Source organism: Phoca vitulina, unplaced genomic scaffold (genome assembly GCF_004348235.1).
Source record: "Phoca vitulina isolate PV1807 unplaced genomic scaffold, GSC_HSeal_1.0 scaffold59, whole genome shotgun sequence".
Lineage (NCBI taxonomy): Eukaryota > Metazoa > Chordata > Mammalia > Carnivora > Phocidae > Phoca > Phoca vitulina.
The window spans coordinates 9,655,217-9,680,502 of record NW_022589762.1 but is presented as its reverse complement, the minus strand read 5'-3'; the positions used below and the strand labels follow the sequence as shown (position 1 = coordinate 9,680,502).

The 25,286-nt window shown below is 36.7% G+C and overlaps 1 protein-coding gene across 1 annotated transcript; it reads left to right on the top strand.

Moving 5' to 3' along the window:
• The first annotated feature begins 8,082 nt into the window (after positions 1 to 8,082).
• Positions 8,083 to 21,488, top strand: CLECL1 (C-type lectin like 1). The gene is given in 4 exon segments (XM_032390763.1): positions 8,083 to 8,153; positions 8,263 to 8,394; positions 8,396 to 8,529; positions 21,301 to 21,488. Coding segments are annotated over 4 exon segments (525 nt in total).
• The last annotated feature ends 3,798 nt before the right edge of the window (positions 21,489 to 25,286 follow it).

Sequence of the window (25,286 nt, the reverse complement as noted above, 5' to 3'; positions counted from 1 at the left end):
GACTTTCCTCTTGTGATTGAGTTCTAGTTTCAAAGCATTGTGGTCTGAAAATAGGCAGGGGATGATCCCAATCTTCTGGTACTGGTTGAGACCTGATTTGTGACCTAGGATGTGATCTATTCTGGAGAATGTTCCATGGGCACTAGAGAAGAATGTGTATTCCGTTGCTTTGGGATGGAATGTTCTGAATATGTCTGTGAAGTCCATTTGGTCCAGTGTGTCATTTAAAGTCTTTATTTCCTTGTTGATCTTTTGCTTAGACGATCTGTCCATTTCAGTGAGGGGGGTGTTAAAGTCCCCCACTATTATTGTATTGTTGTCGATGTGTTTCTTTGCTTTTGTTATTAATTGCCTTATATAATTGGCTGCTCCCATGTTAGGGGCATAGATATTTACAATTGTTAGATCTTCTTGTTGGATAGACCCTTTAAGTAGGATATAGTGTCCTTCCTCATCTCTTATTACAGTCTTTGGTTTAAAATCTAATTTGTCTGATATAAGGATTGCCACCCCAGCTTTCTTTTGGTGTCCATTAGCATGGTAAATGGTTTTCCACCCCCTCACTTTCAATCTGGGGGTGTCTTTGGGTCTAAAATGAGTCTCTTGCAGACAGCATATCGATGGGTCTTGTTTTTTAATCCAATCTGATAGCCTGTGTCTTTTGATTGGGGCATTTAGCCCATTTACATTCAGGGTAACTATTGAAAGATAGGAATTCAGTGCCATTGTATTGCCTCTAAAGTGACTGTTACTGTATATTGTTTGTGTTCCTTTCTGGTCTATGTTGCTTTTAGGCTCTCTCTTTGCTTAGAGGACCCCTTTCAATATTTGTGTAGGGCTGGTTTCGTGTTTGCAAATTCCTTTAGTTTTTGTTTGTCCTGGAAGCTTTTTATCTCTCCTTCAATTTTCAATGACAGCCTAGCTGGATATAGTATTCTTGGCTGCATATTTTTCTCATTTAGTGCTCTGAATATGTCCTGCCAGTCCTTTCTGGCCTGCCAGGTCTCTGTGGATAAGTCTGTTGCCAATCTAATGTTTCTACCATTGTAGGTTACATATCTCTTCTCCCGAGCTGCTTTCAGGATTTTCTCTTTGTCTCTGAGACTTGTAAGTTTTACTATTAGATGTCGGGGTGTTGACCTATTTTTATTGATTTTGAGAGGGGTTCTCTGTGCTTCCTGGATTTTGATGCCTGTTTCCTTCCCCAAATTAGGGAAGTTCTCTGCTATAATTTGCTCCATTATACCTTCTGCCCCTCTCTCTCTTTCTTCTTCTTCTGGGATCCCAATTATTCTAATGTTGTTTCGTCTTATGGTATCGTTTATCTCTCAAATTCTGCCCTCGTGATCCAGTAGTTGTTTATCTCTCTTTTTCTCAGCTTCTTTATTTTCCATCATTTGGTCTTCTATCTCACTGATTCTTTCTTCTGCCTCATTTATCCTAGCAGTTAGCGCCCCCATATTTGATTGCACCTCATTAATAGCCTTTTTGATTTCTACTTGGTTCGATTTTAGTTCTTTTACTTCTCCAGGAAGGGTTTCTCTAATAACTTCCATGTTTTTTTCAAGCCCAGCTAGTATCTTTAAAGTGATGATTCTGAACTCTAGATCTGACATCGTACTAATGTCCGTATTGAGTAGGTCCCTGGCAGTCGGTACTACCTCTTGTTCTTTTTGTTGAGGTGATTTTTTCCGTCTTGTCATTTTGTGCAGAGGAGAATAGATTAATGAGAGAACAAAATGCTAGCAGGGTAACAACGTCCCCAGAAAATATACTCTAAACAAATCAGAAAAGACCTGAAGCAGTGGGAAAAGAAAGGGAAAGAGAGAAAAAAGAAAAGGAAAGAAAAAAACAAAAAGAAAAAGATAAAGATAAAAACAAACAAAAGCAGAACAAAACAAAACAAAACAAAAACAGAATGTGATCAAATATGATCAGGCTGGATTATAGATCAGTGCCACACACTAGATTTTGGGTGTATTTTGGTCTGTTAAAAGAAAGTCCCTCCCAAAATTTTAAAGAAAGAAAAACTTATATATGTACAAAAATAAGGGTTGATATGATGAAGGGATGGAATATGACTGTAAAGTTGGAAATTATAAAAAATTTTAAAAAAGGAAATGATAAGTTGTTTGAAAATGGTTAAAAAAGGGAAAAAGAAAAATTCAAAAAAAAAGAAAAAAGAAAAAAGTTAAAAAAAATAATTAACTTTGAAAGACTAAAGAATCATGGTAAAAAAGCCATGAATTCTATGTGCAGTATTCCCCTAGCGCTGGAGTTCTGCCGTTCTCATTGATCGGTAAACTTGGTCTTGGCTGGCTGTTCTTGCTGATCTTCTGGGGGAGGGGCCTGTTGCCGTGGTTCCCAAATGTCTTTGCCGGAGGCAGAATTGCCCCGCCCTTGCCGGTCCCGGGCTAAGTAATCTGCTCGGGTTTGCTCTCCGGAGCTTTTGTTCCCTGCAAGCTTTCTGTACAGCTTTGGAGGCGGAGAGTGAAAATGGCGGCCTCCCAGTCTCCGCCCGGAGGAGCCGAGAACTCGGGGTCCCGCTCCTCAGCGAGCCCCCAGAGAAAAGCAGTCAATCACTCCCGTGTCCCCGGTCTCCGGCCGCACTCCGTGCTCACCCGGCCTGTGACCGCGCGTTTCTATCTGGCACCCGACCCCGGGTGGAGTCTCCAAACCCAGCAGATCCCTGCGGTGCGCTCCCGCACCTCTCCTCCCGGGGGAAGAAGGTGAGTCTCCCCGGATCTGCCGCTTGTTGGGTCCCTGCTGGAGGAGCAGTGGCCCGACTGTGCCGCGGATCACGGTTTATGGCAACCCCGAGCTGAGAGCCCGCGCCTGGGCTCTGTCTCTGCAGCCGGCTTCCCCGCTCCGATACCTGGGAGCTCTGCCGCACTCAGGCACCCCCGGTCTTTCTGTGACCCCGAGGGTCCTGAGACCACACTGTCCCGCGAGGGTTCCACCCCCCACTTCGCCACCAGAGTGACGTCCCTCAGCGGAGCAGACTTCTAAAAGTTCCGATTTTGTGCTCCGCGGCTCTATCACTTGCCAGAAGCGGCCGACGGAGGCCCCTCCCCCGCCGTCTATCCTCCCGAATATCGCCTCGGATTCACTTCTCCGCACGTCCTACCTTCCAGAAAGTGGTCGCTTTTCTGTTCAGAGAGTTGTTGCTATTCTTTTCTTCGATCTCCTGTTGAGTTTGTAGGTGTTCAGAATGGTTTGATCCCTATCCAGCTGAATTCCTGAGAGGAGACGAAATCCAGGTCTCCTACTCCTCCGCCATCTTGCTCCGCCCCCTAGTAGCCACATTTCTTGTTGCAGATTCTGGACTAGGGAATACTTTAATCATTAGGGGGCCACAGACTCTTTGTTCACCTGGCTCCCAATTTTTACGGAAAAATGCATTTAAAACTTCAGATATCTACAGTTCTATTTGACTTCTGGGAATTTCTTGTGTTGAAAACCAAAGCTAAGTACCCTGTTCTTTTGAAGTCTTTTTGTTTTCTGTGTCTAAGGTAGATAATTACTTTTTCAAGCAGAACATACGCAATAAAAGATATTTGGGAAATATCTGAAAGAATGAATTTTCTCCCGGTGCCCTGGTCCTCATTTATTGCCTCCTTTTCTTTGTTCCAACCAACTTTTTTGTTATCAGAACTTTGTTCCTTCTGTTTAATGAATGTAAGAATTTCTAGCTGCAGGCAGATACATCTCTTAGATGACTTCTATGTTTCCTCTCTTCTTTCAAGGAGGCTGAGCTGGGTTTTTTGCCTTCCATTATTTGGGGATCATAGTGAAGTCCTCCAGATACAAGCAACACTTAAAGCGTCTGAATTTTTCTGGTCCTTAAGTCTCCGTGCAAGTAAGCAGCTCATCAGATACCTCCAAAAAAGATGCTTTGCCACAACAGAACACGAATTGGTGGTGGCTAGAATAAGAGAATGCTGACTATTCGGCACTCCCGCTAAATTTAGAATATGCAAACTTAGGAGCAGGGGCAGTAACATGCAACATCATACCTCTCAAATCCATTCGTGCAAGGCAGATCCTCAAACACCGATCTACTTTTCCTCTGCTAGAAGGCAAAGGGTTATTTCCACACACTCTCTTAGTTGTTTTATTTCTGAGATAGCATTCTATAGGGCATAAAGACAACTGGGGGAGGCCCATGATTAAAAGCAATCCATGGATGCATTTCATTTAGCTCACACTGAGTCATGGACTCTGTTTTAAAAAAGAAATCAAAGCTAACTTATGAGAGTCGTATGTTTTCCTCGGGTTTGGCCTCTGCTACTAAGGAGTTTCACTGGTTTGTGGAACATAGTAGACCTTGTTTTCTTTGGTGCTTTGGTGTGTAGGAACCCAGTCTCTTCTATGTCAGTGGTGCTGCTATTTCTGCTTCTGTCACGGCTGTCTGATTTTTTCTTCTTCTTGTTGCAAAATCTGTACCTCACTCCAAACTCACATGTGATAGCTTGACAGTTTTCAACCTTGACTACATATGGAATCATATATAAAGATTTTAAAAATTCTAATGTACAGGACACAACCCAAATGAAAATCAAAATTCCTCATGTAAAGTCCACACATCATTTTTTTTCTTTTAAAAATATTCTTATTAAGGTATAATTGACATATAATGTTATATTAGTTTCAGGTGGGCAACAGAATGATCGAGTATTGTATATATCGGAAAATAATCACAATAAGTCTAGTTAACATCATTACCATACATAGTAACAGAAATTGTTTTTCTTGTGAGGAGAACTTTTAAGATCAACTATCTTAGCAACTTTCAAATATGCAATACAGTATTATCACTGTAATCACCATGTTGTGCATTACCTCCCTATGACTTCTTTATTCTTTTTTCTTTCTTGTCTTATTTTTATTTCTCATTTTACTAATAGGAGTAGAGTAGATTGAAGGCTTTTTGGTGATAACTTTTATTAATTTTTATTTATCTTTAAATTTATTTTTATTTCAATTTATTTTTTATTGGAGTATAGTTAACACACAATGTTACATTTCCAGTGTACAACAGTAATTTGACAAGTCTATCCATTATGCTGTGCTCACCATAAGTGTAGCCACCATCTGTCGCCATAGAACACTATTACAATACCATTGACTATATTCCCTATAATGTGCCTTTCATGCTCGTGACTTACTCATTCCATAACTGAAAGCCTATATCTTCCACTCCCCTGCACCCATTTTGCCCATTCTCCAACTCCCTCCGCTCTGGAAACGTAAGTTTGTTCTCTGTACTTATAGGTATGTTTCTGCTTTTCATTTTTTTTGTTTTGTTTTGTTCTTTAGATTCCACATATAAGTGAAATCATATGGTAGTCGTCTTTCTTTTTCTTGGTTATTTCACTTAGCAAATACCCATTAGGTTTATCCGTGTTGTTGCAAATGTCACATCTTTTTTTTTTCCTATTTTTTTTTTTTTTTGATGTAGTGTTCCATGATTCATTGTTTGCATATAACACCCAGTGCTCCATTCAATACGTGCCCTCTTTAAAACCCACCACCAGGCTAACCCATTCCCCCACCCCCCTCCCCTCTAGAACCCTCAGTTTCTTTCTCAGAGTCCATAGTCTCTCATGGTTCTTCTCCCCCTCCGATTTCCCCCCCTTCATTTTTCCCTTCCTACTGTCTTCTTCTTCTTTTTTTTAACATATAATGTATTATTTGTTTCAGAGGTACAGGTCTGTGATTCATCAGTCTTACACAATTCACAGCGCTCACCATAGCACGGACCCTCCCCAACGTCCATCACCCAGCTACCCCATCCCTCCCACCCCCCACCAATCCAGCAACCCTCAGTTTGTTAAATTTGTTAAATTGAAAAGGACTCCATCTCAAATGAATAAATTATTATATGTTACAGTCCATCACTCACCCACACATACTTTTTGAAATGTGACAAGAGGTGTATACAAAGGAGAGATATTAAGCCTGAGTTTCTGCAAAGGTAATGGGGCAACCAAAAGAAAGGGATGACCCAGTGGAAGGAGAGGTGAAGTTGGATTATTTTTGATTATTTTGATTTTCAGGTGTTGGAAGGCAGTTGGAATTGAGAACTTGTACTCCAGAAAATAGGCCAAGATTGAGGATTCCATTTGGAATCCATGCACAGAACCATGATTAATAAAATAATTAAAGTTAGGACAATAATAAGGCACATTTCAAATGCATAATATTTAATTACTTAGATCTGGTATCCATCAATAATGATAACTGAACACCACATATTTTAATCATTAATGCTTAATTGAACTCAACGTTCAAAAAAATTATAGACTAGGAAAGTTGCCACCAAGTTTGAGATCATTTTAAGCTGTTATTCTTTCATGCCTTTACTGATGAATATTAGATGAATCTAGAGTACTTAGCTGAACAGCTCTATTTTGTTTCTGGACATATTTTATTTCTATTATTTAATGACACACATTGCAAAGGCACAACTACTTTTAATATCCCATTATTTAACTAATCCACAAGTTGACTGTCTATAAAATGGTCTTTCTGGCTAAGTGAGCCCAACCAACAAGAATAATGACAATCAAAGTTAAATCTCAACAAAGTTAGAGATTACTTCATAACTCATACCCTGGTTACTTATTTTGGACATAGAGAGGAGACAGATTATTAATATTAAATGTGTAGATCCCAAGGATTTATTACCTAACTTAAATAGATTCTCTACATGCTACTATTTCTTTTGGTTTTTATGGTTAAACCTTCAATAATATTTTTCATATGAATAGAAGTCTGCTTTTTAGTCAAAAATGATTGCTTTCATTCTGGAAAAATATTAAGAGTACAGTAATAAAATTCAACATAGCATTAACTGTTTTGGTAATCCAACACATAATTACTAAGTGTCTGTTATGTTTCAGGCATAGATTGAGGGATGGATATAACAAAGAAGAATAATAAAATGTGATGCTTGCTCTCAAAATCTAGAAAGCATTATCGCATCATAGTGTGGGCTTTGGACTGTTTGATATGAGTTCAAATCCTCACTCTGAAAATGTACTGGTTATGCAACTATTTGCATATAACCTCTCAAAGTCAGTTTTTCATGTATAAAATGCAGATCAACATATAAAGTGTTAGAACAACCCAGGGAAGAAAAAGTGCCATAGCAGTCTTGAGAGACAGAGGTCAACCCATACATAGCCCATCCATGTCAGAAGCCTAGTGGGTTTAGCCATTATACTGAGGGAACACTTGATGCCAGTAAACCAAGGTCTGTTCTCTAGCTATTTGATTAACATAGATAAAATTCCTTGGATCTGAGGGGGTAAGGATGACTGCAGTTTAAATAATTCTATGCAATGTATTTGGATGAATGTTGAGGAAATCAACTCTTCCATGTGCAGAATTTCAATTAATCTACTAGTTATAAACTAATGCATCCTGTCATTTTTCATATCTGACATTTCTGAGCTCTGAGTCTTATGAGGGTTTCATAGGTGGCTGGTCCCTCCTCAGGTATTTCCCTCTGCTTATTTTTTACTTCACTTTCTCCTGCTTTGTTTCATCAGTTATCATATCTCTATCTTTTGGGAAGTGGCTGATTTTTTTTCCTTATCTGTCTAGAATTCACTTCTTTTTCATTATTGTTTTAGACTTCTAAATTTTTATTCCTTTAATATAATATTAATGGAGCTTTAGAAGAGCCAGGAGATTAAAATCTATTGTTTTCTATATTGCACTCAAGAGGAAAATTCTATGAACCTTATTTAAACATAAGATTTCTTTTTTATGACACAACCTTGAGTTATTTTGACAGAGAGTTTATTTCTGTCTCAAATATAATTTTTCAGCTTGGAAATCCTCTGCAGGATCCATGCTTTGACTCAGTTTGATGTTAATATTACAAACCACATGAGAGAAGAAAGAGGTTTAAGGGAATTTTTACCTAGGTTAAAAAAAAAAAAAAAAGGTAATACCTAGGTAAATGCAATGCATTTCAAGATGAGAAGATGCATTTCTATCACCTCCATAATAAAATCCCTTTTTTTTTGTCCTCCCTTCCAAATTGCTATTCCACTTTGGAGAAAATGCTGAATGATCAGAGTTTCTACCAGAGAATATATGTCTGAACTAAAAGAGGAAGTAGTTCATAGAAGAAAAAAGCGGTATGATATCTTCTGTGGTATTAAACGTTAAAATTATTCCAAACCTAGAAAACAAACTGTAGAGCAAGAAACTGCTGGATGAATAGTAGTTTTCTTCCATACCATGAAGTGTTCAAAAATCTATTACCTTGATTGGTAAGACTGAGCACATTGCTTTTGTCCTATATTCATAGAGGAAATCCACCAAATTTGGGAGAGCAGATTATTTGACTTCACCAGAAGTTTATTTGCAGAACTGAGACTCCCTTCAGTAGAACATCATTTTTGGTCTTCTCTCTCTTTTTAATATGTGCAATGGCTGGAGATATAGTCTATGCTGATATTAAAATTGATGGGAATTTTTCTTTAGAAAATTCATCCTCACTTCAGAAATCTGGTAAGTTGGCTTTAGAGGTCCTTTAAAAATTAATATTTTACCTTTAATCTCCTTTATTTCTATCCTGCATTTGTTTATGTCTTACTAAAAATAGTTAGAAGACTAGATTCTAAGAAAAATTGATTGAATGCAAAAATAAGAGTGAATTTTTTAATGAAACAAAGTTAATTGTAATTTTATTTTCTTCTTTTCTTTTTCAAGTTTTTATTTAAATTTCAGCTAGTTAAATACAGTGTAATATTAGTTTCAGGTGTAGAATTTAGTGATTCATCACTTACAGACAACACTGTGGATGCAGCTAGAGAGTATTATGCTAAGCGAAATAAGTCAGTCAGAGAAAGACAGATACCATGTGATTTCACTCATATGTGGAATTTAAAAAACAAAACAAATGAACATAGGGGGGAAAGAAGAGAGAGGCAAACCAGAAAACAGACTCTTAACTATAGAGAACAAACTGAGGGTTACTGGAGGGGAGGTGAGCAGGGGGATGAGTTGAACTATGCTTTTGATTTTCATAGCCTTTCTATTCTTTTTATTTCTTACAGTGACCACTTATACTCATACAGTGACATCTATATTTATGACCCCTTTCTTTACAGCTTTATGTACCCCTGATTATATATTTCCTTTTAATATAATATGATAAATTCACTTACACAAAGGAAAAAAGCACTTGGCTATAATTCACATTGTTAATTATCTTTTTGAAATTTGCATATTGATAGGATAACAATGTTAAACCGAACTAAGGAGACATGAAATGCTAGTATTTTATTTCATGATGTTTAGAATTAATGAACATCTGAGTAATGGAATATTTGTGAAATACAAAGAAAAAGGCATATAGCTAAAGATAACATTGTACCTTAAACACAAGCAACCTCAAGGATGATAGGTTTTCATATTCAGTGTGTTTTTTATCCTTTAAAGTATTAGGGAAATTTTCATGTTGCATTTCTCTTCTTTTCTCTAGGATAAGAGTTTTTTATATTATAAAGTTTATATAAAATGTTTACATAATTTAAATCTCCTCATTGCATTTGCCCTTGTGGAATGAATATAATGTTTTGCTTTTCTACATTTCCAAAGAACATATTTCTTCTTTTATATTTTTTAGTTTGCAGTTACCAAATGAATCTGAGGTGTGGTTTTCTCTGGCTGCAAAAGCATATTATTCCTTATTTTTAAACATTACCTCTCTGACTTTGCCCAATAAAAGCTTATCCACTTTCTTTTCTCCCTAGACTGGGTGCTTTCATTTTCTTTTCTTTTTTTTTAAAGATTTTATTTATTTGACAGAGAAAGAGAGACAGTGAGAGAGGGAATACAAACAGGGGGAGTGAGAGAGGGAGAAGCAGGCCTCCAGCCAAGCAGGGAGCCCAATGCGGGGCTTGATCCCAGGATCCTGGGATCATGACCTGGGCTGTAGGCAGACGCTTAACGACTGAGCCACTCAGGCACCCCTCATTTTCTATGAGAAGACAGAACTTAATTTGAAAAATAATGTGGACTAGAGTTGCTTTCTTATTCTCCCACCCATAAAAACTCTCATACTATTAGTCTAATTTCCTAGAAGTTATTTTAGCTCACTTCAAGCAACAAAACTAGTATTTTCAATTCTGCATTCCAGGTTTTGATTTCCTTTTTTTTTTTTATTATGTTATGTTAATCACCATACATTACATCATTTAGGTTTTGATGTAGTGTTCCATGATTCACTGTTTGCATATAACACCCACTGCTCCATTCAGTATGTGCCCTCCTAAATACCCATCACCCCACCCTGCTCCCCTCTAGAACCCTCAGTTTGTTTCTCAGAGTCCATAGTCTCTCATGGTTAGTCTCCCCCTCTGATTTCCCCCCGCTTCATTTTTCCCTTCCTGCTATCTTCTTCTTCTTTTTTTTTAACATATAATGTATTATTTGTTTCAGAGGTACAGGTCTGTGATTCATCAGTCTTACACAATTCACAGCGCTCACCATAGCACATACCCTCCCAGTGTCTATCACCCAGCCACCCCATCCCTCCCACCCCCCACCACTCCAGCAACCCTCAGTTTGTTTCCTGAGATTAAGAATTCCTCATATCAGGGCGCCTGGGTGGCTCAGTTGGTTAAGCGACTGCCTTCGGCTCAGGTCATGATCCTGGAGTCCCTGGATCGAGTCCCGCATCGGGCTCCCTGCTCGGCAGGGAGCCTGCTTCTCCCTCTGACCCTCCCCCCTCTCATGTGCTCTGTCTCTCTCATTCTCTCTGTCTCAAATAAATAAATAAAATATTTAAAAAAAAAAAAAAAAAAAGAATTCCTCATATCAGTGAAATCATATGATACATGTCTTTCTCTGATTGACTTATTTCGCTCAGCATAATACCCTCCAGTTCCATCCATGTTGTTGCAAATGGCATGATTTCATTCCCCTTGATGGCTGCATAATATTCCATTGTATGTACCACATCTTCTTTATCCATTCATCTGTCGATGGACATCTTGGTTCTTTCCACAGTTTGGCTATTGTGGGCATTGCTGCTATAAACATCAGGTGCACATACCCCTTCGGATCCCTACATTTGTATCTTTGGGATAAATACCCAGTAGTACAATTGCTGGATTGTATGGTAGCTCTATTTTCAACTTTTTGAAGAATCTCCATAGTGTTTTCCAGAGTGGTTGCACCAGCTTGCATTCCCACCCACAGTGTAGGAGGGTTTCCCTTTCTCCGCATCCCTGCCAATATCGGTCATTTCCTGACTTGTTAATTTTAGCCATTCTGACTGGTGTGTGGTGGTATCTCATTGAGGTTTTGATTTGGATTTCCCTGATGCCGAGCGATGTTAAGCACTTTTTCATGTGTCTGTTGGCCGTTTGGATGTCTTCTTTGGAAAAATGTCTGTTCATGTCTTCTGCCCATTTCTTGATTGGATCATTTGTTCTTTTGGTGTTGAGTTTGATAAGTTCTTTATAGATTTTGGATACTAACCCTTTATCTGATATGTCATTTGCAAATATCTTCTCCCGTTCTGTTGGTTGTCGTTTGGTTTTGTTGACTGTTTCTTTTGCTGTGTAAAAGCTTCTTATCTTGATGAAGTCCCAATAGTTCATTTTTGCCCTTGCTTCCCTTGCCTTTGGTGATGTTTCTAGGAAGAAGTTGCTGCGGCTGAGGTCGAAGAGGTTGCTGCCTGTGTTGTCCTCTAGGATTTTGATGGACTCCTGTCTCACATTTAGGCCTTTCATCCATTTTGAGTCTATTTTTGTGTGTGGTGTAAGGAAATGGTCCAGTTTCATTCTTCTGCATGTGGCTGCCCAATTTTCCCAACACCATTTGTTGAAGAGACTGTCTTTTTTCCATTGGACATTCTTTCTTGCTTTGTTGAAGATTAGCTGATCATAGAGTTGAGGGTCCATTTCTGGGCTCTCTATTCTGTTCCATTGATCTCTGTGTCTGTTTTTGTGCCAGTACCATACTGTCTTGATGATGACAGCTTTGTAATAGAGCTGGAAGTCCGGGATTGTGATGCCACCAGCTCTGCTTTTCTTTTTCAACATTCCTCTGGTTATTCGGGGTCTTTTCTGGTTCCATACAAATTTTAGGATTATTTGTTCCATTTCTTTGAAAAAAGTTGATTGATTTCCTTTTTGTTTACATAGAACTTTACTTCCTTCCTGGTTTAGAGATTTGGGGATTACCCACAATGGTGCTTGTGACAAGAAGTCAAATATTTTTTACTCTTTCATTGCATATCCCTAAGGTTGGATAAATAAAACTTCCGTTCTCATGTGTCATATCACTGTAGAGGGAAAGAATTATTTGATACACCAAATTGTCATGTCCTACAGAGCCCTACATACACTATGACATGACCCTCATCTTCCTCTTCTAACTCCCTATGTCTTTCTTACTTTGCTCTGGCTATTGTCCTCTTTGCTCCTTGAAGTTACCATATTCCTTACCACTTCAGAGCCTCATATGTGCTGAGACGGTTTCCCTAATCTCTTAATCTTCATATTTCCAACATCTCACACAGTACCAAGTATATAGAAGGCAATCAGAAGATGCTTAGTAAATGGATGAATGTATAAATGGAAAAATAAATAAATGGATCTCATGAAATATTCAATAGATATTATAGGTTCATTGGTTCTCTAAGATAAAACAAAGAAGGCTGTCATGATGAAATTGAGCAGATTATCAGTGGGAATGTGTGATTCCACTGAGAATACCCAGGTTAACACTGAGAAATTCATGCTTTTCATAAATCTTACACTGGGGCCTAAAAGAATGACCTAATATCCCTTAAGTCAGTCTTTTAATGAAATCTGAAATTTTATTCTGTAAGTTTTTAGGTCTGTAAACTTAGTTGTTTATATTAAAAACATATGTAGGGATACCATCATCTTCTTCTTACAATTACCTTAACTGGCACAATTTGCATTGTTTTACATGATAAATGAAAATACATGGATATTTTATGTTCTGAGAATTAATAAGCTTCCATGAAAGATGTTTTATTTAACAACAGTAATAATTTGAACATAGAACAAGTACTCTATAATAATAGATTAGCATTAGGTTAATTGGTCTTGATGCTTGACTTTATAATTGGTTGTATTTCAACATCAATTATTTTATTACTTGCTCAGTGTATTGTATGTATGTTTGTATATATCATATATCTAGTGGAATTGATACACTGCAATTATTTTGGATTAGAGATTGTTGGTTTAACTATCAGCCAAAGCTAATAATTCTTGCTTCTTTTTCTGATTTATTATTATCTTTTGAGTAATAAAAGGCAATGAGATAGTATGGAGAGCAAACCAGCCACTCGTTTGGTAGTCAAGAGAGCTGAGGCCTAATCTCAGCTCTGTCATCAAATAACTGTGTGATTGTGGACTTGAATATTCCCATAAATTTGTAGATGTTGGACAAGGTAATCCCTAAGAGTACTTTTATTTTAAAATAAAAATGAATGAAATGTATGAAATTATAGTTATGTATCACTATTTAAGTAGGTGCATTACATAAAAGAGAAAAGAATGGATCAATCCAAATAGGTGGGTGTTGTCAATAAACTTATTAGAGAATCTGGAGGGTTTCAGTCTTATATAAAAACTTAGGACTGTAGAGAGTAGATCATTGTAAGATTAATGCTGTGGAACACATATGATGAACCCACAAACAAAAATTCATATCCACTCAGTTTTATAAGTCCCCTCTTCACAAACCAGAAAACCAAACATGTTCTTTGTGTGTGTGTGCATGTGAGCAAAAAGAAGCTGGGTCTATGTATTTCAAAGGAAATTAACTTCGAAGCATGATAACCAAGAAAGCTTATTCAGCTCCTTCTTATCTCTAACCATATCAGGAATTACCTGCTGGGCTTACTATCCAATTTTATCTGTCCAATTTATCCAATTTTGTAGATCGTCACCATCATGGAATTTTCCTGAAAGTTGGATGTGCAACGATCATCATCCTCTTTGTAACAGTAATTGTGCTGAGCATTTTGGGTAAGTAATTATCAAAATTATTCATTTATCCTGAAGCATTTTTCTCTAATGACCTGTTGTAATTGTGTTTGCTGTTCAAGTGGTTCTTGAACGATACAGGACAACTTCACAAAATGTATGAAATTTGAAAAAATTAAAATTAGAGATATTTCCATAGAACTTCAGCATGTGATGTCATTATGGATTCAAAGGAACTGATAAAGGAAAGAGAAGTCAGGACTATGTTTATATTTTATGGTCCAAATCACACAATGCAGTTTGATAGTGAGCTAAATATAAGCTTCTCTAAAACTACATTCAGATGAAAGGAAATGAAATTATGTAGTATATTTCTGTGTAAGTTTATTCATATTAGCTACTACTGGACACTATCAATCTTGTATCAATAGGTGAGAAACTTGCCTACAATTAATCAGCTAAATGCAGCATTTAAAAATTGTACTCATGTACTTTGGACATAACAGCATAATCCAATATTCAGATAGCAAATATTTTAATTATTGAATAAATGCTTGGAGAAAAGTTCTTCACATATATCTATAGAACAAAGGTCATCTACAGATTGTATATATTCCAAGGAATTCAGGTTTCCAGATGAAACCCTAGAACAGGCCAATGCATACCTGCTTATGTCAAAGAACCCTTGTGAATGATATTAGCAGTTATGAATGGCATTGTGAGAATGCAAGCTGGTGCAGCCACTCTGGAAAACAGTATGGAGGTTCCTCAAAAAGTTGAAAATAGAGCTACCCTATGACCCAGCAATTGCACTACTGGGTATTTACCCCAAAGATGCAAATGTAGTGATCCAAAGGGGCACATGCACCCAATGTTCATAGCAGCAATGTCCACAATAGCCAAACTATGGAAAGAGCCTAGATGTCCATCAACAGATGAATGGATAAAGAAGATGTGGTATATATACACAATGGAATTTTAGGCAGCCATCAAAAAAATGAAATCTTGCCATTTGCAACGACATGGATAGAACTAGAGGGTATTATGCTAAGCGAAATAAGTCAATCAGAGAAAGACAATTATCATATGATTTCACTGATATGTGGAAATTGAGAAACAAGGTGAAGGGAGGGAAAAGTGAAACAAGATGAAATCCGAGAAGGAGACATACCATAAGAGACTCTTAATCTCAGGAAACAAACCGAGGGTTGCTGGAGTAGAGGAGGGTGGGAGGGATGGGGTGGCTGGGTGATGGACATTGGGGAGGGTATGTGCTATGGCGAGCGCTGTGAATTGTGTAAGACTGATGAATCACAGACTTGTACCCCTGAAACAAATAATACATTATATGTTAACTTAAAAATTAATTAATTAATTTTAAAAATATGAATGGCATTGGAAGTTACAAATAGATAGGCACTGTGGTAGAATTCTAGAACTAGAAAGAGCTAGAAGTCCAGGTCGAACCTCTAGTTGAGATGAACACCCTAAGCCCCAGAAAGATAAGTTATTTGACTAGTTTAACATAACCTATTGTCTAATTGCAGCTATAAAATTAAGGGAGAGGGAAGCAAAAATAATTAGAATGAAAAATCTCTTCTATATATTTTTTGTTAAGGTAATAGATTTGTTTGTTACTAAAATGACAGTTTTTTAATAAAATATATTTGTTTGTCACTAATACATCCATTACCAAAATACATTTTAAAGATTCAATTGCCTAATACACCCTATTTTGAAATTAAAAGTTGCCAAAGGTAATTTCAGTTAAAATTATAAAAAAAGATATTCATAAAAAAAGATACTTTCCTCTTTGGAGAAAAAGTACTCTGGGCTCACACAACCTATATGCAGCATTTACATGCAGAATCTTGAAAGAAACAGAATTATGAAACAAACCAAAGCATATAAAATCTTCCCCCTGAATCAGGTGACACTGGATATAATTTAACAATATCTCACTAAGCACAAACTATCCAAATGAAGCTTATGTCCACAGCTGGCTATTTTGTGTTTATTAAAATGAATATGAAAACTCCAGGAGAAAAATTAGGCGAATATCCCACTGGTCCCAGATCATATTTTTTTCATTTTTGCTAAAGTTGACATTAATAAAATTAATAAGAATGCAAAGGAAAGTTCAAATCTTGGAAAAATAGTGTTGTTTTTCCCCCTTAAATTTTTAATTATTTAACTTACTATAGAATTTCTACATTATTGAACTTTAGAGAGTCACTAGAACCCAATGGTTTTATGCTTTTTTATTTAATTAGGAAAATATGTTTCTTCTTTCATCAGTTACCCAGTTCAAATCTGCAAGACATAATACAGTGGAAAATGAATCAAAAGAGAAATTCTGTACTGGGGAAAATAAATCTAGAACAATCACCTCAACAGGTAACATTATTTTATATTGTCTGATTCCTGAGTAACCAGACATGTACAGTAGCATTGGTTTTACTGTAATATATCTGAAAAGAGAGATTCCTCTACCACTATAGAGGGATGGTTTAGATCATTGTTTTTTATGGACCCATTATAGTCCATGACAAAAATATTCAACGATCCAAGGCAAATGAAAAAAATGAGCTTATAAAGAGTTCTAGATTTTTGAAAAGGTATTTCATTGAAATAATTGCATTTTATTATTTTTATTTCTATTGGGGCATGTGCAAGTGCAGAATATAGTCAGAATATTTTCATTCTTAAAGTTCATGATTATACTATTTTTTTTTCTTACCAGGTAATGTTATTACATGCAAAACAATTGTAAATGGTGATCTTATGTTAACCTTTCTCTTGCTCTCTCATATTTGCACACTTTTAAAAGTCAAGAAAACAATTATTTGGCCTTTCTGCTCTCTTTTTTTTCCAGTGGTTTTTATTACATTTTTAAATCTGTTAATTTAATTCTTAATTCCATATGAAAAACTATATACCATTCTTCTTTTGAACATCCAGGTGTAATTCTATTAGAAAGACTTACCAGTCCATAATGTAGAGTACATACAAATTCTGGGAATTCATTAAAACATTAAATTGGATTTGATATTTCCAAGCCCCCTTGACCACATTCTAAAACCTACCTGATACAACATATGTTCATTTTTTTCAACCTGTGTGACTATGAGGGCAAATTTTGTAAGACGTTATCCCCAAAGCAAAAGCGTTGCAGTGTACTGTACCTACGACAGAGGTGGTAGTAGTGGTATTAAATAAAACTCTAGCTTTAAGTTCTGTCAAGCTGGGTTTTTTTAAAGATTTTATTTATTTATTTGTCGGAGAGAGAGAGCTCACACAAGCAGGGGGAGCGGCAGGCAGAGGGAGAGAATCCTCAAGCGGACTCCAAGCACAGCTGGACCCAGGGCTCGATCTCACGATCCTGAGATCATGACCTGAGCTGAAACCAGGAGTCCGAGGCTTAACTGACTGAGCCACCTAGGCACCCCCAATGATCAGAGTTTTCAATCCTAAGAGCCTGTTAGCTCTTGATAGTGTCCTATTATCTGATCTTTTTTTTACTTATTCTTTTATTTTTTAAATAATTTAAAACATTATTATTTATGATACATATGATTTTTTAAATACCTAAAGTCTTTCATGACCACATCTGCTGTTTGTATTTCCTGCTATGTTGCATGTTTTTAAAAGTATTTGGTATATTTTTACTTTAATTTGAATGATTTCAGTTGATGGAATTGCTAAAAAAATATATTTTCTTGCAAAAATTATTTACATTTTCATCTGCAGGGAGGCAATGAGGAGCTAATGATTGGATGACTTGAGGCACTTTTGAAGACCCTGAACTAATCAGTCTCACTGACTCACTCCATCACCTTTTGGTGAATCCAAGGTTTAGTCTTATGACCCTAGCACTGATATAAATCATTAGCCTTGAGGGGAACCTTGCCTTATGAACTCACTTATGGAAACACTTCCGCATTCCACCTGTAGCTAAGTACCTCCCTTTAGCTATTTCCCTTATTTCTTACAAGCTAAGCAATATTTTTTAATCTAATTCTTTTAGGATCTAATTATCTTATAGCAAAACTATCTTCAGAAGAGAGTTTTTTCAACAGTGTGCCCTAACATTGGTATGTATTAAGGTTCTTGAGCTATAAAGATCCAGGTGGTTAATTGGTAGACTGTAGACTTTATTTATTTATCTTGCTATACTTTAGAAATTTTTTTTTAATATTCCATGATACAAAAATGGTTGGTACTATTTAGTCAAAGTAGCTACTATCAGAAATATAGAAGTGAAAATATAGTAGTTTCTTATTAAATATGTTCTTGAAAGTCTCGGTTGCATTGTTGCTGGGTCTTTAGTTATAATTACAGCATGTCTTTGGCATTATTGTCTGGAAAGGTTTGGATTTGGTTGTATTATATCAATCTAAAGAAGAACTGTACAAACGAGACAAGTGTGTGGACTTAATATTGAAAGCAAGAACAAAGGTCTTTTGAATGTACGTTGCTCACCTTACGCTTTTATTTTTACCCGTATGTTTGCCATTTCTGATGTTGTTCTTTCTTCAATATCAAAGTTTCCGTTTATAAACATTTCCCATCAGCCTGAAGAACTTCCTTTAACATTCATTGTACTGACTATTTGATAATGAATCCTTTTAGTTTTCTTTTATCTGAAAGCGTCTTAAATTTGCCATGATTTTAAAAAGATATTTTCATTGGATATAGAATATTTTGTTGACAGTTATTTTTTCCCTTAAACAATTTTTTTAAGTTTTTATTTAAATTCCAGTTAGTCAAAGTACAGTGTAGTATTAGTTTTGGGTGTACAATACAGTGATTTAACAATTCCATACAGTACCCGGTGCTTTATTCTCTATCACCTACTTCACTCATCCCCCTACCCACCTCCGTTCTGGTAACCATCAGTTTGTCCTCTATAGTTAAGAGTCTGTTTCTTAGTTTCCTTCAACAATTTAAAGATATTTTTCACTATATTCTGTTCCCCCATAATTCATGATGAGAATGAGGGTTTTTTTAAATAATCATATCCCTGTAAATGGCATGCAATTTTTCTCTGCTTTCAAGATTTTTCTCTATCTTTGGTTTTAAGCAGTTTATTTCATTTTTACATATAATTTTCTTCATATTTATCCTGCTTAGGGTTTGATAAGCTTCTTGAAAGTATAAATTTATAAATTTAAATAATTTGGAGAAATTTTAGTTATTATCCTTTTTTTCCCTTATTTTCTCTTTCCTCTGGTTCTAGGACTTCAATTTCTTTTCTTTTTCCCTGTATTTTTTAAAAGATTTTATTTATTTATTTGTCAGAGAGAGAGAGCACAAGCAGGGGGAGCGGCAGGCAGAGGGAGAAGCAGGTCCCCCGCTGAGCAAGGAGCCCGATGTAGGACTCAATCCCAGGACCCTAGGATCATGACCTGAGCCAAAAGCAGATGCTTAACCGGCTGAGCCACCTAGACATCCCTAGGACTTCAATTTCATACATGTTAGATATTTTTATATTGTCCTGCAAATCTTTGAGACTCTACATTTTTTCCAACTTTTTTCCCCTGTTTTTTATATTGGACAATTTCAAGTTCACTAACCACTTTTTCTTCTAATTCTCTGCTTTTAAGCCAATCTAATGAAATTTTCATATCATGTATCTCTCAATTATAAATTTCATTTCTTAATGAAATTCAAAATTCTCTATTTCTTGGAAGTATCTTTTAATTGCAAGCGTATTTCCTTTTATGTACTTGAGCGTAGTTAGAACAGCTGCTTTAGAATATTTGGGGATAATTCTAATATCTGCATCATTTCCTGTTGGGCTGCATTGAATCCCTTCTCTTTTGAATTGGTCATATTTTCCTGGTTTTTCTTACATTAAGTGATTTGAGATTGTGCCCTGGACATTGTGAAAGTGATGCTAAGAAATTTAAGGATTCTGATGTACTTCTCCAAAAAAATGTTGATTTTTCCTATTTTAGCAGGAAGTTGGTATAGTTGGACTCAAATTTTAATTTCTATCTTTTGGGCACCAGCTCTAATCTCAAATCAGTTTTTCAATCCTTAGCTGGAATGTAACTTTCACATGCATCAGCCAGGAACTTGGAAAAATTTTAGCCATAGAACTTGGTGCACATCCTTTATGTTTTCTCATTTAAGGGATTCGCCCTTCATTTTTAGCATCTGTGGTTGCCCCAAACTCTGTTCTCTGGTATTTTAGGCTAGAAAGACTGCGGATTGGCTATTGAAGTTTTATTCACTCTACATGGCCTCCAACATTGGTCTATCTTAAGCTAAAATGTGTAAAAATGAGAAACTTTTGCTTTGCTACACCTATTTCAAGTGTCACTTTCCCTCCAAAATCTGCCTGCTTTTGTTCACGATTCAGTGGCTTCAGGTCATTGTGTGTGAATAGGTATGTGTGTGTTTTTAAAGGATATTTATTTGAGGGGCAGTAAAGTTTTGGTATATACAGGATGCCTCTGTGTCATCATTTAAATCTATTGGCAAATACTATAAATTAAAAACAACCCATTACAAGCACATTTTTGGATGTCAAGATCCTTTTGAGTATGGAAGGATCAATCTTTCTTGAGTTTTGGGGGCCACCTATTGCACAATTTTTGCCAAAGAAGAATTATTCCAGTGTGATATATAACTCCCAAAATGTCTGGTTCATTGGTGGATCACTAATTAAAATCTCTAATTTCTACTTTTCCTTTAAAATTTGTATCTCCCTGAAACTTGGACGTTCACTTATTGATCTTAGTGCATGGTACATTGTTTTGCTGATAGAGAACATGATATATTTTTTTATTATGTTATGTTAATCACCATACATTACATCATTAGTTTTTGATGTAGTGTTCCAGAACATGATATATTTTTAAGTGAATAATTTAAACAGAGAAAGAAAGGAAGAAAAAATGAATATACGCATGGTCCCAAGTCTGTTAATCTTTATTTTTTCCAAATCCACCTTGAGAAAACCACATACTTTTGTCAAAAAAAGCTTTAGACAAGGGTGCCTGAGTAGTTCAGTTGGTTAAGCATCTGCCTTCAGCTCAGGTTGTGATCCTGGGGTCCTGGGATCCAGCCCTGTGTCAGGCTCCCTGCTCAGCAGGGGAGTCTGCTTCTCCCTATCCTTTTGCCCCTGCTTTTGCTCTCTCTCTCTCTCTCACTCTCTTTCTCTCAAATAAATAAATAAAATCTAAAAAAAAAGCTTTAGACCATAACTTAACAAATTTTGAGAGGCTTTCATCTGTATACGGTATTAGGGATACAGTTCTGAGTTTCTTTTAATTACTTACCTTTTTCCTTCTAGTTTCTTTCAACTTTTCCACTGTTCATAAATCATGCCCCTCTAAAGACTGGAAGCTACATGGGGGAAAATGTTACTGGATTGCTGAAGATAAGAAATCTTGGGATGAAAGCAAAAATGACTGTGCCATGAAAAATTCACATCTCATGGTGATTCAAGACCTCATTGATATGGTGAGATATCAGACTTAGAGATTATAGCATCCTTCACATTTTCAATGCAGTTGTTGTGCTACATATTTGAAAATTTCTTTTTTTTAAGATTATTTATTTATTTATTTGTCAGAGAGAGAGCACAAGCAGGGGGAACGGCAGGCAGACAGGCAGAGCAGGCAAAGGGAGAAGCAAGCTCCGCACTCAGCAAGGAACCCCATGCAGGACTCGATCCCAGGACCCTGGGATCATGACCTGAGCCAAAGGCAGATGCTTAACTGACTGAGCCATCGAGGTGTCCCACATATTTCAAAATTTCTATGAAATAAATTTTAAACTTCATTGCTATTAACTACACAAATGTTGGTTGAATGAATCATTGAAATACAGGATTATTTTAGGCTTTTTGGGGGGAGCGCTATGGATTGGATGAATTCATTTGGTATTGTACATCTAAGTTCTTCTCCATAAGGGATCCCTACTGCTTACTAGATTCCATTTTAAAATGTAAGACTGTTAATATCTTACCTCATCACTCATGTTTATTGCAATGTTCCTGAAGGCTACAGTCAGATACCATGGTAGCTAAAATTAAGATGATATTGAAAAAAAGGAAATACAGAATAGTCCTCATTAACATTTCATTCTCCCTTGAGCAGAATACTTCACTAACTCTGGTTTAATTTAAATTGAAATTTTAATACATGAATGTTGGACACTAAACCTTTAATTAATAAAGCCAATATAAATGTTAATTTGCAAGTATCAAATAAGGGTATTCAGCATGAGGATTAGTATATTGGAATGACAAGTTATGTCAAAGGTTCCATTTCTGAAAACCCAATGACCAGCAGTGTTTTACAACCCTATTTGAGTCATAACCATCTGAGGGAACAGCACAGCTATTGAAACTTCTGAAGAGAAAAAAAGTCTTCTGAGTTTCACAAGAATCCACCACAACAAGAAAAACAAAAACAGAAGTGAACTTCTTGCTGTAACCAGTGTAACCCCAAATCTCAAACTGTAAGACTATCAGATGCAGTTCAAATTGATTCAAATATGATCCAAATCCAGGATAGGTTAAGAGCTGAAGAGATCTGTTTTCTTCTCCAAGAGGTCAATTTTAAGACAAGAAAGGGGAAGCAGGTATAAACTGGAAAGCATCTCATGAGAATGCTCTGAAAGGGATAATCGTTGCATGGAGAAATCGTGCAATAAAAGATTTCACTCAGAAACTCATCTATTTCCTGCTCAACATCAAAGGGAAGGATGCTGAAAGGCAGAAAAGACATGTCTTCTAGGCGATTGATAAACCAGACTAGGGAGACCAGTAGACTAAGACAACATTTTTAAAAATTTTTTTTATTTAAATTCAATTAAGTCAACATACAGTATATTATTAGTTTCAGGGATAGAATTTAGTGATTTATCAGTTGCATATAACACCCAGTGCTCATTACATCAAGTGCCCTCCTTAATGCCCATCACCCAGTTACCCATCCCCCCACCCACCTCTCCTCCAGCAACCCTGTTTGTTTAGAAACTTTCCTCTTCCTGTTTAGATTACCTCTCTCACATTTTTCCTAAACAAATGAATGGGCTACATGTAATCATTCTCTTTCATGGATAAATAAGAATCTGAAAGGAACCAGCATAGGATTTATGCATACATATTTCTGTTTCCAAACTTTTCCAAAAAAGACAAGTAAAACTCAGATAAAATATATATTATAGAAGAATAATTACTCCAAGAAACAGAGAATAATTTTCTAGCAAATACTTTTCCAGCTCTCAAATAAGATAAAATGAAAAAAAGAGAATTATTAGTCCTAGAATTCCCATGTGTCATCATATGGCAAAAAAGAAAGAAAGAAAAGAAAGTAGAAAGAGGAAGGAGAAAGAGGAGGAGGAAGGGGAAGAAGAAGAAGAAGAAAGTGAGAAAAAGAGGTATTTAAACAACAAAAACAGAAAAAAAAAAACAAAGTTTATAGCTTTCATTCCATGATGCAAAGATCTTGAAGAAATGTTACTACAACTTTCAAATGAGAAAGAGCGGCGTTAGCTTTAAATTGCCAATTTGTTTCAAATCTATTGGAGAGTTAAGTTTGCAGAACCAAAATCTATGTTGAAACAGGTACCTGTGGGAGAGAGAAGACACATCCCCACTTACTTGGGACACACAAATCAGACACCAGACATCAGAAAGAAGAGTTCTGTCAGAGTAATTGAAAAATGAGTTAAGTCTGAGTGTAAGTGGGCAAAACAGTTCTCCTGAGCCCTGCAGAAATTGGGGAATTCTACAGTCCTTTGAAGGCTATTTTTTTTTTTTTTTCTGGAAATGCCACTGGTTCTCAAGATAGGAAAGAACCATGAGAAAGTGTCCATTGTGGTGCAGACCTGGGAGAAGAAGACAGCAATGATGCAGCAGTGGCAAGGAATCCCACCTAGATCCTTGTCCCCTGTCTGCTCTCTGCACTATGCAGCAACAGCTTTCATGTGTGTGTTGGTGAGGACAGGTGCCCTTAGGGAACTGGTGAAACATCACTGCAGGTGCGAAAGAGCATTAGGGACAAAAGATATTCCTGTGGGAGGGGCACAAATACATGATGGGACCACAGCTACAGGCAGGGGAGGGGAGGCAGAAGGGAGAAAGCATGGAGAAGACACAGGGATGAGAGGCTGCCTAACACTGAGGCACAATCAGAACAAGCAAGACCACCACCTCAGCTGCCTTTCACTGTCACGCTAACAAGTTTCAGATAAGAAGTCAAGAACACTGTTGGGAGAGGGACAGGGGAGGAAGAAGAATGTGCGCAGAGATCTTCTCTGAGGCATGGTGCAGAGGGGAACCAAAACACTCAGGTCAAGGAGACGTGTCTCTGGTAAACAAACAAACAAAAACCACAAAACACAAAACACGAGATATCATTACAGGATTTGAAACCTGTGGGGCGTTGAGGGTAACCAGAGCAACGATAAATCGCAAACTCACCCCCATAATGATTAACTTAAACCCCACATTAAAGACCCAGGAGAAGGAACTCTGTGTTCATTTCTATCCACAAAACTATTTAACCCAGTCGCTACATGCTAGACAGCTTTCAACAATCAAGTACGAAGTAAAAAAAAAAAAAGAAGAAACAAGACACTCCCAAGAACAAGGAGGACTATTGCACAATGATGAAGGGGTTGTTGAGTTTGCCAGGGCTGCCATAACAAAGTACCACAAGTTTAATGATTTAAGCAACAGAGATTAATTTCTTGTGGTTCTGAAGGCTGCAAGTCCAAGATCAAGGTATTGGCAGGTTTTGTTTCTCATGATGACTCTCTCCTTGGCTTTCAGCTGACCACCTTTTTACCGTGTCCTCACATGGTCTTTCTTCTGTGTACGTGCATCTGTGTCTCTCTGTGTGTCCAAATTTTCTTATAAGGACACCAATCAGATTGAATTAAGACCCATTCTAATAGCCCTCCTTTAGCGTAATGACCTCTTTAAAGCCTCTGACTTCAAATGCAGTTATATTTTGAAGTACTGGCAGTTAAGACTGCAATATATGAATTTTGGAGAGACACAATTCAGTCCATAATATTCCACTCTCTAGCCCCTGAATCTCATAACGGGGGTCAATTATATATGTATATGCAACAAGGTTAACACTGATAGAACTAAAAAGGGAAATGGAGAAATTCACAATTACAGTTGGAGTTGTCAACACTCCTCTTTGAGTAAAACAAGTCCAATAAATAAATAATTAACCTGAACAATACTATCAACCAATTCAACCGAATTAATCTTATAGAAAACTGTATCCAACAAAAGCAGAATACACATTTTTT